The sequence below is a fragment of the Eptatretus burgeri genome, chromosome 2, assembly GCF_056783735.1.
Source record: "Eptatretus burgeri isolate ZD-2024b chromosome 2, Ebu_testis_v1, whole genome shotgun sequence".
Lineage (NCBI taxonomy): Eukaryota > Metazoa > Chordata > Myxini > Myxiniformes > Myxinidae > Eptatretus > Eptatretus burgeri.
Window position 1 is genome coordinate 29780985 of NC_140962.1, and position 19302 is coordinate 29800286.

Genomic DNA, 19302 nt, shown 5'->3' on the forward strand with positions numbered 1-19302 from the left:
CCTGGTTGATTAATCTATTTTCAGTAGAAGTATAATGATGTCTTTATAAGTTCTTGTCCTGCATGGAATATCTGTGCAAGTTTCTCCAGGAGAAATAGATCACTGCAGAAAATAAATAAACAAATAAATAAATCAGTAAAAGTACAATGCACAAATCTATTACAGATCTTACACCTTAATTGCAAGAAAAATAAACTCACCATTATACAAAAAATAAATAAATAAAATAATTGAATCTGCCTGAGAATTTTCTTTCATATTGTGAGCTAATACTTCCTGGCTTTTAACAACAAAATGATGAGGTAGCAGCATTGATGAAACGTTTCTTTGAGCAAGGCTTTAAGCTGTTTGTGAATGTAAATGTTCAGAGTACCAGCATGTTTTGGAATGACAAGCCTCGTATTATGTACGAACCCACCCTCCCCCACCCACCCACCGAAAAAGAAGTGTTATAAACCGGCCTCTCAATTAATAATCATTTTAAGAGGTTTTGCGAGGGAAAGTAATAAAAAAATAATAAAACCGTTTACATTGGTTCAAACCCTGCCAAACTACCAACGGTTAATTGTGATGATAAGGGGGGTGGTGGGGGGGTGAAAAAAGAATAAGGAATGACGAAATGCTCATTTATGTACACCTACAGTCAACAACATTAGAAGGAAAAATAAATTTGCATAAAAACGTGTTTATTTGTCCATTAGTTAATAAAAACAATTACAACATTCCTTCTTTGATGACTGTTTTTCTTGCCCAATACAGCAAATGCAGAGTTTAACCCATCAACTTGTCCCTCCCAAAAAACAAACAAACCAAACAGAGCCTTACAACTAAAATTCACGATGCCAAATGGATGAAAAGAATGGGCTTCTTTTTTCTTTTCTTTTTTTTTTTTCAACAAAGGATGCCCCTCAATAATTGAAATACATTCAAGAAAAAGGGTAATCGCATAATCTAGAGCACAACTCAACATCAGATGGTATAAAAAAAAGAAAAAAAAGAAAAGAAAAGAAAGAGGAAGATGAAACAGACACAACCTCCAGGTCCCGAGAATTCCCTTTTAGTGCTCTCATGAATCTAGTGGTCATCTGCAAGCTGTTGTAGCAGGGATCGCCTCTTCTTCTCCAGCTCACCCTCACTCAGCTCGCTCTCCGATGTGTCCCAACACGTCTGCAAAAATGCCAGAACAAAAAAAAAAAAAAAAAACAAGCCGACTGCAGCAGCTCCAAGAGCTGTGAGGATATGCAGCCCAAGTGCTGCTATAATAGTGAAAGGGAGAGGGAGGGGGCGCAGGCAGACAAGGAGGACATCAATGCTCCTCAAGCCAATAAACAAAGGCTCACACCTCTCGTTGCAAGAGACATTGGGGGAGGGGACACCACTTATGTGGTCAGCTGAGTCCACAACCACCCAAGCAAACACCGTATGGGCTCTAGACAGGCCTCTTTGGCAGTTAGAAAACCCCAAAGCCAACCTTCTCTTTCTTGACGGCTGAACGTTTGGGAGATTTCGTGCGTGAATGCGAGCGGTCCTTCTCTCGGCGTTTTTCTTTCTCCTTTTCCTTTTCCTTCTCTCTCTCCCTCTCCCGGTGCTCACGCTCCTTCTCCTTCTCCTTCTCTTTCTCTTTTTCCCTCTCCCGTTCACGCTCCTTCTCTCGTCGTTCTTTCTCCTTCACATCATCGGATTCTGCTGAGTTCTAGAAAAGTGGTGGGGGAGGGGGAGGGGCACGTTTCTGAACCACCTGCCGACCCAGACTTTGAAAACACATCATGACATACAATTTTGAGCTAATAAGACGTAATTAGGTGGAATGTTTACTTACAGATCTGTGTCTCCTCTTTTTGCTCTTCTTCTTGTGTTTCCTTGCTTTTTTGGAACTATGGTCTGCAAGACAAATAAAAACAAGTACACAGTTAAACTTGTACAAAATCCAAACATACTCCACAGCATATTTTCGAAAACAATCAAATAAAAAGGTTATGAATTTACAGTAAATAAATAAACGATTTTGTTTGTACACACTGGCAGAGATTGAGTAAAGAAAAGAAAAGGTTGAGTGTGGAATGAATCACAAAAATGTAAAGTGGTAGACATAATCCAATCTGCCTCCTTTGAGGACAAGAGGAAAGAATGGCTTTGCATGGTTATTTGAGAGATGGAGGAGAATGGAAATGATTGATTCCAGTCTATCACCCTAATTTTGATTTATGTCAATCAATGTACATTGTGCTTTTATAATCATAATCATAACCACCCACAACACCGCCACGTGTCAACTGTCTCACACTAAAACAAAGTCACGTCCCAAGAAGACTGCACTGCCAAACTGGCTTCTTGAGTAATGAAACGAGGTGATTTGTCATAGTCAGAATTTGAAAGTGAACTGAGAAATTACATGGCCCTTAAGTGCTTCAGTTTGAAGAAAAAATAATAACTCGAGCAAAAAGGAATTTTTCTCATGGTAATTGCAAGAAATGTGCAATGATAAACTCTGATAATGTTATGTGTGATACGCAAGAATAAGAAAATATCGACAGGGAGAGTGTGAGGTTTTCCCCACCCCTTCATAATTCTTACTGAAGCCTCATCCAATGGAAATATTTTGGTGTATGAAATTTCATTTTCATTGCTGAGCAGAGGAAAACAAATAAACATAAATCAACTGGAAGTTTGACTCTTGGTCGGATTAATTTTCTGTTTTTCCTTTATTTATTCTTATGGAATTATTCTTTATTCTTATGTTTCAGGGCCTTGAAGCGATCCGTTGTGGCTTCAATACCTGAACTCAATCTCTCTCTGGGCTGGTGGAAAAGCGAGCACATATATATATATATATATATATATATATATATATATATATATATATATATATATATATATATATATATATATATATATATATATATATATACATACATATATATGGTTCAATTTAAGCAAACCAAGAGAGGTGAAAACATCACATCCAACAGCTGACGAACCTCTGAAAGTCTGACAAAGATCCGTTCAGACATCTCTGAGATAAAATGGACGCGCGCACACGCACGCGCGCGCGCACACGCACATGCACACACACACGCACATGCACACACACACGCACACCTTGTAGTATAGATTCCCATCTGATCCCTTGGCCCATGATTTTTGTATCCCAGATTAAAATCCAATACAGTGTCGATTTGTCTATCCTCTTCAGATCTTGCAATTTATAGTGCATTGACCTGTGTGCAATTTCTGTCTTCTAGGAGTCCGATATCACTGCTGAAACAAATAAGAACTCACTTATCTACGTAATACGCCGAGCTGATGCATGAACTGGTTTTACAGCACGGTTAAGACTAAAGTTGTTGGTAAATCTCTGCATGTCTCAACTTTTCTGTGGAGTAAAGTGCTGGGGCTATGCGGATCTACAAATGCATCAAGTTCCGAAGATGTGAAACCGATGTGATCACCAAAACAAGTTTTCTTGAACACTACCACCACTAAAATAATGCTCAATTGCCAAATCCTTTTTTGGCATCGCAGACTAAGTAACCAACAATTGTTGCCAGATTGTAGTGTTTATGCATGGGGCAAAGTGTGAGAAGGTCATAATTATAAGGTTTATGGCTATATAAATGATCAGTTATGGAAAAACATTGCACTGGCTCTCAGTGTACTGTTCTAGTAAATTGGGTTGATGATAATAATAATAATGATGATGCAATCAAATTTGTGTGCTCAAAATACTCGTCTGTCTGCTATACCCTGACAACTTGCAAGGGACCGTTTGGAACCCCCCCCCCATCCACTTTCTCAAGAATCCTCTGGAAGAAGTCCTTTCTTTCAAGCTTCTGGGTGTCACTATCTCCCATGATCTTTCCTGGGAGAGCCACATTTCAAACCTCGCCTCCAAAGCCAGTCGCCTACTGGGAATCCCTCCGTCGTGCAAAGTCCTTCCTCGGCCCACCTGAGCTCCTGACCACATACAAAGCTTTCGTCCGCAGCCTGATGGAGTACTGCTCTCCCCTCTGGGATTGTGATTCTGCCTCCCACCATTCTCGGCTTCACGCTGTGGAAACTAAGGCATTTCGGATCATTGGCATCTCCCGCGATGAGGCTGAGTCTTTGGGCCTCTCACTCTCTCAATGCAGGCAGGTCGGTGGTCTTTCTGTCTTCTACCGTCTCCTCTCCGGTCTCGCCCCCCTGCTCTGTCTGCGATTTGTCCTCACCATATTTCTGCAGGGCACTCAAGGTTCGCCAACAACCCCCTTCTGGTAAAACTACCAAAATCACGAATCACTGCTCACCTTCACTCTTTCATTCGTCTTTTTTCCCACCTTTGGAATAAACTCTCTCACTCTGTTCAATCCCATTCTTCCCTCCAGGCCTTCAAAACAGCTGTTCACCACCACCTCTCATCATCCCCTTCCAAATCCTTGATCTTTTCTACCCCTGTTAATCCACCCCAAACCCACTTCCTTCAAATTCCCTGCTTTCCTTCCTGAAAGTCCCTGTAATGTCAATCTTGTATACTCCGTGTTCCCCGCCCCATCACTCTCCCTTCCACAGATCTCCTAATGACTCTGTTCCCCACTGTTTTATCCTTCCAACACCCACCCCTCTTGTCTCATGCCCCCCTTGCTGTGCGTTGTGTGTTAGCTCTCACACGAGGTTCGACAAGTTATGTAAAATAAAAAAGGGGGGCTACGAAAGGATGCAGCTAAACCCACAACCAGTGAATTGCAGTAATCCATGCACATTATTAAGAAAGAGAGTCTAAAGTCCAATTTCAGCAAAATAAAATTAGGACAATATTGTGGAGATGAAAAGTAGAGTAAAATATCAGACAGACCGGTAATTGTTGGAAAGTTAATGACATTTACACTGACCGGGATGACCAAAACAAAAAGCAGATGTAGTATGTGGATGAGCTGTACCATCCAGGCGGCTGTAAATGAACATACCGCCACAAGTCATTAGTGTGCATTTGTCATACTGAGTTTGACAAGTTGATGTTACACATCCTGGCAGCTTTCATGGCTTCATCAGCAGGCCAAAACTATTTTGATGAAGCTTGTAAAATGCTCTTTGTAAACTGAAGGACTGTGAATGCAAGGGTGACAAAACAACAAAAAAACATTCAATGACAGGAATAGAGAGAATAAAGGGCAGAAACAAAAGTAGAAGCAGAAATAGGAAAACTAGTGAAGAAATGAGATGGAACAGAAAAAAAACCAGAAAGAATACAAGCAAGGATATAAATGTAGTTTACAGCCCCTGCATATCATTAAGCGGTGGAGAACTAATAATTCACATGCAATAATGATTCATCAACAGGGATTAAGAGAGATCGAAAAATAACCATGAGCAAAGAATGCTGTGAGCAAATAAAAGTGGAAATTATAAAATGCAGGGGAAATACATAATTAAACGAGAGTGTTTGTAGAGCATCTTACCCTACCCAGTCTTGAGAAAAAGGACATGGGATGGGTATTTAAGCTCTTGCTTTGTATTTCCAAGCACCATCTGCATTTCCTACAAATCACCATTTTGTCTGAATCTCGATATTCAACAACCTTGAGTGCGTGAGTGGGGAATTTGATTGGTTGATATGGTATAAAATGGCGTAATATTTTGTCCAAGTACTGCTAAACTGGAGGTTTTTGAAAATGCCAAAAAGGTGATTTGTGCTTGTCAGGTGTTAAAGTATGGCACATAATTCAATTGAAACTAGAAGGGCACCGGGTAGAGTGCATAGTGCATACCTCCGCCACGTAATGCATGATGCACGAGAACATAAAGGGCCCAATACACGTTTGAAATATCATGCTATACAGTACTATATCGCTTTTGGCCCTTTCAATGGTGAAGAATCACTTTAAAAATTAAATAATCCTCATATTCAGATCCGGATTTTCACCAAAATCGAATCAATCCGCCGTGGTCACACACCCAACGTGTTCACCAAGTTTAGTATGAATCCGTACACAACTTTTTGAGACATCGTGCTATATATCATTTTTGGCCCCATCTCTCAATGGTGAAGAATCTCAAACTATTCCAGTAGTCAGATCCAGATCTTCTCCAAAATCTAATCAGTTCGTCCTTGTCACACACCCAACCTGCCCACCAAATCTGTCCACAACTTTTTGAGATATCCTGCACACAGAGAGGGAGAGCGAGAGCGAGAGAAATGAAAACATCACCTCCTTCACCTTCGGTGGCGGAGGTAATAAAATTAAGATTTTAAAGGCTGTAGGGGAAAAAAAAAGAAACGCTTTTTCGGAAGTTTACCGCCATTGATGGCGTCTTTTACATCACTTTATTTAACACGTTACATTAATTATTCGTGCCTGTTATTTATGTCGTTCACGACATTCCGAAAAACAATGTTTCCTGTTTGGAATTATTTTCAATTTTGTTTGACTGCCCGACGGGTAGACAGCCGAAAACAATTATCTCACTCCTTTTTGTCCACATGCGCTCGGGATGAGATTCCGTACAATTTTCCAAATTCAGAGCCAAAGTACTGCTGAACTGCAGGTTTGTGATCCGATTCATGTTCGACAGTATTCAAAATATAACATTCAAATGAAATTAAGTAGTTCCTCAATCATAAACTAACGTCTGCAGACAGACATAAAGATAAAGTGAACCAATTGCTTAAGCACGCTTTTATCTTTGCACACAGGGGCTAATTACCTTTCAGGAAAGTGTGAGGCACTTTATTGTTGGGTCAGCAGGACTAACATGTACAGCATTACATGAATAAACCAAAGCCAAACTTGTTGTCAGTGACGACAGCAACAGATCATGGGCAAAAGTGTGAAGACAGCGGATGAAAAAGAGGGGGAAAAGTGTGTAAGTAGCAAAAGGAGCCACATGAATCAGGATTCATTGGAATGATAAAGACAAGAGATGAAAAAGTTTGTGTTTCCAGTTCCATGATGTTTGGCTGCAGACCAGTGTTCTGGGCCCTGTTCTTTTTTCTGGTTTTCATCAATGATCTCTCTGACTCTCTGGAAAATCCTCTTTATCTCTGCTGATGCCTCCACCCTCTGCCATAGCATCTGTCATCCCTCAGATCGGTAAGCAGCAGCCTCTTCAATCGCTGCAGATCTGGATAAAATCACAAGCTGATCCAACACGTGGAACATGTCTAACCCTAACAATCCTGACAAATCACACACTTTCACGATGTCTCTCCAAAAGGACCGTCTGGAACCCCTGCCCCCAACTACTTTCTCAACAATCTTCTTGAAGAAGTCCTTTCATTCAAGCTTCTGGGTCTCACTGTCTGCCATGATCTTTTCCTGGGAAAGCCACATTTCCAAGCTGGCCTCCAAAGTCAGTCGCCGACTGGGCATCCTCTGTTGTGCAAAGTCCTTCCTTGATAAACCTGAGATCCTGACCACATACAAAGCTTTCGTCCACAGCATGATGGAGTATTGCTCTCCCCTCTGGGTTGGTGCTCCCACCTCTCACCTTTCTCAGCCTCATGCTGTACAAACCAAGGCATTTAGGATCATTGGTATATCCCACGATGAGGCTGAGTCTTTGGGTCTCTCACCGCAGGCAGGTTGGTGATCTTTCTGTCTTCTACAGTCTCCTCTCTTGCCTCCCCCCGCTCTGTCTGCGATATTATTCCACAGGGCGCTCAAGGGCCGTCAGCAATCCCCTTGCGGTAAAACTACCAAAATCACGAATCACTGCTCACCTTCACTCCTCTTTTTTTCCCTACCTTTGGAATAAACTCCCACACTCTCTTCAATCCCATTCTTCCCTCCAGGCCTTCAAAACAGCGGTTCACCACCACCTCTTATGTTCCCCCATCCAAAACAAAGTTCTTTTCTACCCCCACTAATCCACCCCCTTCAAATTCCCTGGTTTCCTTCCTCTAAGTCCCCATCGTGTAAGGACCTGAAAGTCCCTGTTGTGTCCATCTTGTTTCCCATGTGTTCCCCACCCCATCCCTCTCCCTTCCACAGATGTCCTCATGTCTCTGTTCCACACTGTTTTTTTCCATCCCTCTTCTGCCCCTCATCTCCTGCTCCCCTTGTATGTTGTCTGCTAGCTCTCATACGAGCCTCGACAATGAATAGAAAAAAACACCTGCTTCACTAAACAGTAAATCAGCACCACTGAGGAGATAATTTGCTCCTACAAAGCCATGTTTTACCAGTCAAAATATTTGGTCTTCACCAGTTGTAACCGTCGTTTTTAATCGTTGAATGGTACCATATCCTCGGCTGTCGGTAAAAGCTAACTGCTGTAAATAAGTCTGTATAACGGCTTCCTCTGGAATTTTTTTTAGTGCGGCCAATACATTCACCAAACTGAAAAAAAATATAGCCTACTCTTGGCACAAATATTTTATTTCTTAATTTATCAATTATGGGTGAGCTTATAATCCAAGCAAGATTAAATGAATTAAAGTTTCACAATTATCGATTTATTATAAGACATCTATCTCCGGCTTTCTATTCGGGCAGTAAATCAGCATCACTGAAGAGATAATGTTACTGTTTGACAATACATCGGTCAGAAATTTGTTGTGGCTTTTTCTCCCTCCTCTCCTTCTTTTCTGCATGATGTAATCCTTTTTAATCAAATACAAGCATTGATACAAGATTTTTACCTCCACTACCGAAGGTGGGCGGAAGTTGTTTTCACCACTGTCTGTCTGTGAACAAGCCATCTCAAAAAGTTGTGGATGGATTCGAACACAATTTGGTGGACAGGTCGAGTGTGTGACAAGGAAACATTGATTCGTTTTTGGTGAAGATCCGGATCAGGATCCTAGAATATATTTTTAGTGATTCTTCACCATTGAGTGATGGGGCCAAAAATGATATATAGCATGATATCTCAAAAAGGTATGGACAGATTCGGATGAAACTTGGACAGGTTGGGTGTGTGACGAGGAAAAATTGATTCGTTTTTGGTGAAGATCCGAATCCAGATCCAGCCTATCAGTGGAATACAAAACGTAAACTGTTCAGCCTGGAAGAGGTATGCGCTCTACCAAGTGCCGTTCTGGTTAATAATGTTTTTGCAGATATGGCTTAGACTAGCACATATTAAGCCAAGATAAGTATCTGTTAGTCATTAGTAGGACTACTCATGGCCTTGTTCTGGAGCTTCTGAGCCATATCTGGATGCTTAATTTGACGAAACTTTTCCATTAAAAAAAAAAACTCATTAATTGTGTGTCTCTCTTTATATTGTTTTGCCTCAAAATCATCTCTAAGGATAGGAGGATCAGAGAACAACAAAAACAGCAGTAGCAGAAGCAGCAGCAGCAGTAATCCCCAGAATGGCGCCAGAAGCATCACCCATGGAATGTCTGATGTCCTTTATTTTATATAGATTATAGAGGAGCACACTTTTAGTAACAAGTGCATTCTATTTAGTAATGAGGAATTCATTTCTAAAATCAGAAGCAAATAAACTTACAGCACAGCCCCCCCCCCCCCAAAGCCTCTGGACATGAGTACTTCAGCATTGGATTGATTTTGAGAGGGCACATTTGTCTATCTTGTCTTGGTTGACATCAGAATGATACAGGGTTTGAACACCTGGAAGTGTATTTGAATCTTGATGACATTCATTCTAATAACAGACAAAAATATCTTGCTGAATTTAACAAAACTAACAAGTTGCCATACCTGCATGTGATTCTAAATGTGGTAGGGATGAAGGCGGCAAAAATGCAAATGGTATCTTTTGTCATCGAGCCAGCGAGCTGGGAGTAACGATTCACATTTATTGCCACATTCAATGAAATTTAAATGCTGTAATGGCGCAGAGGTGCTCCATTTGAAACTGTTTGTTTGATATGTGTAGCTTTTTGATGTTTAGGGTCTGTAATAAAAATTGTACTCATATTAAAGCCAGTGACCAATTGCAAATTAATAGTAGGATGACAGCTATTATAATTATTTTTACCCTTGACCAAAAATATTCCAAACTTGCAAACATTTTGCTTAAACTCACCAATTGTTTTATATTATACTTGCTGAAATACCTGTTCTCACTCAGGGAAATCCGAGTATGCGGGGGGGGGGGGGGAGAGTGGGCAGGATCAGGGGGAATGTGGAGGGGGTGGTTGAGGGGAGGGGAGGGGACGTTGGGATAGAAAGTGGAGTGGGCGATACCTTGTCACCCAGGTGAACCTGAATTTGGGGGTGAGGATGGAAATTGGTGGGTTGTGGGAGGCTTGGGATGTTGGCGTGGGGGAATGTCAAAGTGCAAAACCATCATGGAGTACTGGACACACTTGATGCCAATTTAGATCTCCACAACCATTCAGCCTCAACTTTTGCATATATATATCAACACAAAACTGCCAGAATAGACGTTTGCAGGGCAGCAAAATGTTGAAGTCACCATTACGTCGAAACATGAGCCGAAAAGAATAGAACTTCATGGTGGACACCTTGAACTGAGCAACAGCTGATTGACTCTTGTAGAAGTGATTTTCTTTTTAATACATGTTTGGACCTTTCAGTAAAGAAAAACATTGAATAATTGTAAGCAGTTTAAATAAATGAAGCCCACATAATGCTGGAGATTAATTAAATTGACCAAGCCTGTGAAACATGTTGAAATCGGAAGAATTCCGGGGAAAAAAAAAAAACGCACACTTTAGTAATAATTTGTTGCATCTGCATTTGCTTTTATATGTGTGTTTGAAGGAATGCTTTGTACGAGCCATGAAATCAGAGGCCTGAACCATGTCTTATCGTGCACGTGCACAGCCTATGGCATGATCTTTATCTTGCCTGCTCACTTGCTAAAACCTACTCCCTCTGAAACTTCACTTTTGCAAAATAATACAAAGCCTTGTATTCTCTAATGCTCCAGCTGGATTATTTGACATTGAAATGTTTTACTCTGTTTGAATTAAAATCAGTACAAGTTGAATTGCTCATTGAAACAGCTGGTTGGAATGTGAGAACATGTCGGGAGAATTAGTCACATATTCATGTGTATAAACTCATTGAAACATTGTTTGCTCTTCCATGGAATTGTAATGTGAAAGTGATCGCATATTCATTTTAGTTTGCTAAATTGTGTTTTAATATGTATTCATCAAATCGACTTAGAACTATTCAGTCACCTGGATACGTAAGAATGAGTTTCACATATATCTACATGATTGAATAACTTTATGTCTTGGTTTGCCAAACATTGAATAGCTTTATGTGATGGTATTGAATGGCTTTTTCATATTCTGGTTTGCTTCATACTTAACGTTATACGTTAGCTCTTATAGGTACTTGTTTTCTGTCACAATAACCAAGCTTGGGAAAGCAGAGGAGAATTCGTTCCCTGACTTATCTGCAAAGCAGCAGCCATGTGCATATCTTCATTGATTAAGACTTCTCCCCTTGGAATGAGAAAGATGTTTTAACTGTTTTCCTGTTGGATGAAAAGTTGTGAATTCATCCCTCCCCCTTCCTAAGGATAGATCATGGGTAGTTTCTTATCATGTTTTAATCAACCATTCCATCAAACTATTACTTGCTTGAGAGTATATAAGGGACATGCTGCCGGGCATTTAGTTCGAGGGATTCATCAACTGCATTCTGTACTTGTATTCCATATTTTCCTCCCATGCGCATGAATAAATGTTTCAAACTCTGAACCTGAAGGAATTTTCTTCCACACTCTGGAGGGTGTAGCCATCCTCTCCATTTGGAAACAGGAGTGGGTATTGGAGAGGATCAGAGGGCCTGTGGGTCTCGCATACTCGTCGAGGAAGCTTTCTCTGTGATGTAAAACAATGTCACGCTTGCCGTGCTCCATATCTCTCATCAGAAAGGCAACCTCATTGCATTTAGGAGTATTGAAGCACCTCTCATGTTCAGTACTGGGCCGTCGATCAGCATTGATGACAATCTTGTAGTCTCTGTTGCTTGAGTCAGTCGTGAAGTCTATGGCCATCTTGAGGCTGTTTACAAAGAAATTGCAGTTGTGCAGCATCTCCTGTAGGTCATGGATGACGTGCTGCTTCAGACCCGGAAACATTCTGCACTGGGTTTGCACCTCCTCGTCACCCAAGAAGTAAAGTTCCGTAAAGCTCGCATCTTCGTTGGGGATTGGACATAAACTTCCGATCTGGTGATGAACTTGACCCTGGATGGTGAACGTTGGATTCTAGCCATGTTGAAAGTTAATCTCTTTGCATATAAACAATGCCATTTGAAATTCAGAGATATATCCTCACATGTTGGTGAGAAAGTGTTTTGAATCTGTTGTTTGACAAAGAAGCAGCTGGTGGAGAGAGGTTGTGGAGGTGCTTGAAGAAGTAGGACTTGGACTTTGCCATTTGAGCAACAGAGACCAGGTATTTTACGCATCCACTTTAAGGCTGAACAGCAAGCACATTCCTTGTCCATCTCATCCACAAAACTTGAGACTGGTGGGCTGCTACTGTTATAGGTTAGGGCTGCCTTTTAGGTTTCACTGAGTTTCTTGCTTCTTTGTCCTGGTCTTACTCATGTATTCTCTCCTGGCAGAAATATCCTCTGCTGTTTTGCAGCCTGCATCCTTGCTATTTGCTCAAGTGTACATGAAAGTTGATTGGCAGTATTTTCCAGGGTCTCCTGTAATCGAGTCCACTTTATGCATGTGGCAGATGAGGTGCTACGACCTATATTAGTCATGTTCCTCCGCTAAGCTGTGTTAACTTCCTTCGAGTATCGGCATTTGCACATGCATTGTTCAGTATATCCAGGAAATAAATGCAGGGTTATTCAAGGCTAAATCATGTGAAAACATCAAATTTTTCTGTTAGTCTATACATAGTCTATATATATTTATGTGCATGGAGAGGAGGTGGGGTGGGTTAGGTGCTGTTGGAGAAGTAGGTAATCATGCAAAGCCATCCTGGGGAGAGTGGACACTCTTCATGCCAAGTGTGAGTGAGCCCCATGAATGAAAGGGTGTACCTGGTATATGTAAGCAAACACACATGGTGTTGGGGGGGAGACTGGTGGTGGTGGTGGTATGGGGCTCTGTGGTGGGGTTGGGGGGAGGTTTGAAGTGCAAAACCACCCTGGGGAAGTGAACACACAAAGTAAGGGGTAAATGGGGGGTGGGGGTTGGGGCAGGAGCTCCACTGGGGGAATGGACACTCTTCATGCCAAGTGTGAATGAGTACGATGGGTGAAAGGGTGTTCCCAGTATCTGGAAGCAAACACATGATGGTGGGTGGGGGTGGGGGAGGTTTATAGTGGAAAACCACCCTGAGGGAGTGACCAGTCTTCATGGCAAGTTTGAACCCCGTGGGTTCAAAGGTGTGGCCGGTATATCAGAACGAACGAACGAACGAACGAACACACGTACACCTCAAATATGTATTTAGATTGCTGTGGTTCTGCAAAACTGGCAATCCTCAGAGACAATGGCACCCAACATATAGTGACTCCGAGACAGTTATCTCATTAGTATTCATTTTGTTAACCCTTTCCATATGTCTAATGGGGACATGAGACAAGATGCATTGCATTGGGCTTTTAGTTAGGTCTTCAACCCTATATTCTTTCGTTTCTTTCACTTATTTTACTTTACTTCCAACACAAACCCCGCCAGGCAAGCATGCACGCCACATAAGGTTACTCGAGAAGTGTCACAAAGGCACAGCGATCGTCTCATTTGTATATGCGTGCCATTTCCTGTTCAAACAGCATGCCATAAACCAACTGACGCCTCTCCTCAGAACCTCACCATACTCACCAAGACGCTGCAATGCTCACCATGATCACAACAAATGCCTCCTAAAAAATCCCTACAGCAACCTACGCTCGACCTTTTCACCACAAACGCTACCAACCACTTCAACCTCCTCACTAAAATCACCTCAACCACTCCCAATGTACGTTTCAATACCTTTACCGTAAAAACCACAGTGCTTCCCTCACCTCACTATAACCGCCGCAACTGCCATCAGCTCCCGAGACGCTCACCACAGTCTCTGAGGATGCCAGGGGAACGAAGCACATTGTGAGCCGGCATGTTATGGCATGTAGCTCAAAGCACGAATGTGCGCCGAGATGCATTCGGTGACGTCTGGAGAGCAATGTCACTCCGGTAACTAACAGCATTTAGTTGGGGTCCAGTGCACGTTCGTGGCTGGAGCGCGCTCACGAAAACCCTTGGCAAATGTTAATTACGGAGCTCCGTTACATGTTGGAGTTTGAGAGCGACTGAGGTCATTTTTGACTCCGGAGTCTGACGGGGCATGGTTACGGCGAGGGGTGAGAACTATGCGCCAACGAGGGAGCTCGAGAACGCCTACGAGGGCTGTTGATCCTCTTTTTGGCTCCTCCCTCACCCAGGCTCTATAAAAGAGAGCAGATCGGGCTCAGTCAGTCTCTTTTGTCCAGGCTCTGAGCCGAATAGCTTCACCAAGCTGAGCACAACCGAGCGAGGCAGAGCAAGTTGTTACCAAAATGTGCCGGGGTCATCTGCGCTCTGCTTCGGCTGCTTTCTGCAGCCAATATTCAAAACACTGACAGACTTTCTCATGTGTCCTGTTAAGCTTTCTTCTCACGCATTTTTTTCTCCCATCTGTCTCGTCAACTGCAAACGCACAAGCTAAAAGAGCTTTACTGACTCGCACCTCACACAACTTCCTATTGCATCATGCTGCACCACATTTTGCACTTCCCACTCACACACCAGACACCCCCAGTTATATTCCCTCCTCCCCCTTCCTAAGGGAGTGGGTTGTGTAGGTCCGTCGATCGTGCCAGGTACGACGAGGTCGCTAAACCTCAACTTCTTCTCCTCTTTGTGGGCTAAATCTAATTTCCTCGTGTGTGTGTGTGTGTGTGTGTGTGTGTGTGTGTGTGTGTGTGTGTGTGTGTGTGTGCACGTGCGTGGCGTGCGCGCACACCTGTAACCTGTGTAATATAAGTAAGATTGTAGAAGGCTATCGGGTTAACTCTGCAGTGTGTCTCTTTTTGTAAATAATTACATTTCTTTTGCTGCACCCATTAATTCCTTGCTTTCCCCTGCTGCACATTTTTGTGAATAAAACAATTACTGTGCCAGATAACTTTCCTCACATTGCTGTCATAAATTGTTTTGTTATAATGTACCCAGCTTGTTTTCGTCCTCTCCTTCATTGGTCCACCAATTAGCTTCGCTGGGAGTTTATAATTCCCTAACTAGTTGGCTCTCACATCAGTCTGGTGTCGTGCTTGCGGTAAGCTCGGCCACCTTAATAAAGATCCAATAAAGGTAAGAGTAGAAAAATGCTGAGTGCGCGATTCTCCGATAAAGTGACTGCAGTTCCCAGTTAAACGGTAGTCAGATGGAGGACACTGGGTCACGTGGTTAAATTGTTGGCGTTCGCGGTAGATTAGCGACCCACCATGACACGGACTTATTTGTGTGCGACAGCCTTGATTCCCGGTGAGTCTGGGAGAACCGGGGATACCCTTGAAGTGCCCCCGTAAACCCAGGTCCGCAACAACATATTTGGACAGTGGTGAATGCCAGCAAAAGTCCTCTTATTTGTTTTTGTAGCTGGTTCACATTTCTCACTGGGCCTAAACAGGGCTGATTTATTTTTCCTTGGTATACCTTTTTCCAATCTATACTTTCACCCTTCTTCATCACAAAGCTGTTTGTTTAAACATTGAAAACCTTGTCCATCCTTGCGCTGCAGTCCCCTTCAATCTTCATGCAATTATGTGGTGTTGATCATTAATCATGTGTTGCACGTGGTTGGTTCCTTTCCCAACCTATGGTTGTGTTTACTGCTGACCGACCTCAATTATTTCTCTTCTCCCCAACAAATAGATGTATCAAAAAAAAAAAAATCAAAATTTTCATTAAAAAAAAAACAAAACAAACTAATCACTTGCTGTCTTTCTGTCTTCACCAATTTCCCTCCAAATCTTTTTCTCTCTTCAATGCTTTCCCTATACAGCTCCTGGCTTATTAAATAAACATAGGGGCAATACCCCATGGGTCACCTGGTAGGCATGAATGACCCACAAAATATGTAATGGAGGAGTAAATACCTATGGATTTATATTTTAATGCCATGAACAAACAGAACTCCTTCGACCCAAATTTTTTTTACTGCCGTGAACAAACTTTAGTACATCATGGGTGACAAAGATGGGAGTCAAGTTTCATCGGAATTGTGTGTAGTTTCTGAGAAGAAAACAAATACCCATGTTGGGGGGCAACCCCTCGTAAACACCCTTAGACCCTGATTTTTTTTTTTATAATTGTGTGAACAAACTTTGGTACATCACAGTTGATGAAGGTTGTGGCTTAAGTTTCATCAAAATCGTATATGTAGTTTCAGAGTTGTTATTGCAAGTATTTGTGGACGGACGGACGATGTGCCATCCCATAAGAGCCCCAGAACTATGTTCCAGGTGAGATGAAAAAAAAAATAAAGGGGTCATTCCGTGCTAACTCACCTAAATTTCAAAAACCTCCCCAGGTCACCTCCACAGATTTTGCTGGAAAAAATCTTAAATGTAGATCTATATGGCTCTACCCACCATGCAAAAGATTAGCTTTCAATTCCTCATAGTTTAAAAAATATCTATCTCTGGAGACCTTTGAAATTTGGCCCTAAAAATGCCAAATGTGAAAAACGCATTTTTTTTCAACTTGAGGGGCTTATAATTTTATAATGGACTCCTCTAGAAAGTTAATATTGCAAATATTTACTAAATGGCATCCAAATTTTTCAATTATGGTATCAGATAGCCTCTGGGATGCATATTTCTCACTCTATAGGAAGCTAAAAATGGCTTTTGGGCCAAAACAGCTAAAATAAGGTGAAACTATGAGCCCTCCTGAAAATATGGAACTTAGAATTTTTTCCTCATAACAGTGATTATAGGGTCATTATCTATCCATAGATACATTTTTGTTGGGATAATACAGTTAGGTAATGAATTATAAAAGTTTTACCATAAGTCCTTGCCTCCAAGGGCTCTAAAATGGACCAATTTTGTCCCCTGGTTTGACCATGTGGCTAGGGGTTTAGGATCTTAATTTTTAACCACGTCTCGCGTAGCGAACGTGGCTCTAAGAGAGTTCCGCATTGTTCTTCTTCTTCTTCTTCTTCTTCTTCTGGTGAAGACAAAACCTTTTGGACTCGGCTCTTTTATAAAAAGGATCCGGATCTCCTTAAATACTAAAGACTGTTACACATCCTCGCATTGAGGCATTACACATCCTCGCATCATCAACTTTTAAATATATTGGGACATTTGCTTTTAAGTTTCGAAAAGTTCATGTTACTATTTAAAGATTATTCCATTTAATGTGTTGTAATTTCGTAAATACACAATTTTCTCGTCATGAGCAGGAGCCTCCATGAGTCTCGCTATTGGCTCCATCAAGACATGTGACGAAATATCGGAAGTTGTTATTTATATATTTATATTATTTTTTTTATTTTATTAGCGGCGTCGCGTTGCGAACGCTGGCTCGAAGAGAGCTCCGCGTTCTTCTTCTTCTTCTTCTGGTGAAGACAAAACCTTTATGACGCAGCTCTTGGACACATTTGTCCTTGTTTTTCTAAAGATTGCCTCATACAAGATGTGTCTACTGACTGAATAATTTTATCTAACGCCCACGGCTTCATATTAAAATAAATTTTTATTTACATGCACGTTTTTTATAATTATTCACTTTTTTCATATTCATGAGCTTATAAATCTGAAACTGAACACTCTAGCCAAGTGATACTGCAGATATTTATAAACTGGCATATGAAATTTAAGGATTTGTTATCAGAATGCCTGATAAATGCATATGTTTCTATCTGTAGGAAGTTGAAAATGCCACTTTGACCAAAAATGGTGAATATGCAGGGGGGCACATTAACTGAGGTTATGTAACAACTTAGATTATTCTTCTCATAAATTAAAAATTATAAGTACATTTTTTTATTCAAAAATAAATTCTTGTAATGATAATCCAAACATATGCTTGGGTTTTAATTTAAAAAAACATGTCCTACAGTTCTCTATTTGAAGTCATTAATTATGACATACATCACTAGATGGAGTAATGGTCTGTCACAACACTAGGAGCAGCACAGTCAACCTGTCTGTCTGTTTGGAGAACAAAGGAGAGGAGGAAACAAAGGAAATGGATGCAGAAAAACCTGGGCCCAGTGGCACAAGTTTGACAAGTAGATGCATTGTTGGAACCAAATTAGACCAGGAGTGTCACAAGACCTATTATACAAGGAAGGTTGGGCTAAAACAAGTTGCTGCTTTGGAGAAGAAGTCACAAGAATTGATTTCATGGAGATCAGGAATTACTTTCAGTTCAGAAGACAGTATTTGCCTACATCATGATTAAATTCTTCTTTGTGACATCACAATAAATCCAACAAAATGCAATGGAGTATGACCTTGAGAAGCGCTTCAGAGCAGCAACAACCATTGCTAGTACATGGTCACACCATGGTTTCCTGCCAATCTCCTCAACACGTCTGGAGATGAGAAGGGTTTCTTCTGATGCTGTATCATCAACAGTATGCGCAGGACCGGAAACCACACAAGCTCATCTGTCCCAGTTATTAGTCCCAACCCTAACTGAACTGGATGTATACCAGGCTGGGAAATATATTGCTTGTGTTTATGACAGAAAATGGTACATTGGGAACATTGTCACAAGAAATAATGATGAAAATGATGTGTTTGTGAACTTCATGAAGCAAGGAAGGGGTAACACATTATCATGGCCTCCAGAAAAAAAAAGAAAGATCAATGCTGGGTGCCATTACTCGACATTCTTTGTGTGGTTGAGGCCCCTGACGTAAAATCTGGTGGATGTCAGTACCAACTGTCGCAGCATGACTTTAAGCATGTTCAAGACCTATTTTCTAAGATGTAAAATTCTGTGCCTCTGAGTGCTAGATAATCATGATAATGAATGTCATAAAAGATGAAAGGTCATTAAAGAGTTTTCTAAGGTATAAAAATTACTAATATTCATTGTCTCTGTATATCTGTAAATAAAAAAGCTGCTACTCAACTAATCAAATTTGTTGTAATTTATAATTTGCAATCACTTACGAAAGTAATCATTAGCATGTATTGATGAATAAATAACATCCTTATCACTAATGTCTAATAAGAAGCATAATTTAGCCTCATGCGCACCCCTGCAAGTTCACCTTGTTTTGTACCAAGTGTGCCAAATTGCCATATTTGGCTCCCTAAAACTAGGAGTATGTGCTTTCTTGATTGAGACATTCTGATGCCACAATCTGAAATTTTGTATACCAGTTTATAAAATTCTGCAGTAACTCTTTGCTGGATA

General features: G+C 41.2%; 1 protein-coding gene across 1 annotated transcript in view; it reads right to left on the reverse strand.

The window, feature by feature from the left end:
* Nucleotides 1–665: 665 nt before the first annotated feature.
* Nucleotides 666–19302, reverse strand: part of LOC147031702 (pre-mRNA-processing factor 40 homolog B-like) — a 141222-nt gene continuing 122585 nt past the window's right edge. The window contains exons 25-27 of the mRNA XM_085852098.1: nucleotides 1820–1881; nucleotides 1472–1693; nucleotides 666–1167 (exon numbers count right to left, since the gene is read on the reverse strand). Of these exons, the coding sequence (XP_085708224.1) occupies nucleotides 1075–1167; nucleotides 1472–1693; nucleotides 1820–1881 (377 nt within the window). The 3' untranslated portion in view covers nucleotides 666–1074. The remainder of the gene's footprint in view (nucleotides 1168–1471; nucleotides 1694–1819; nucleotides 1882–19302) is intronic.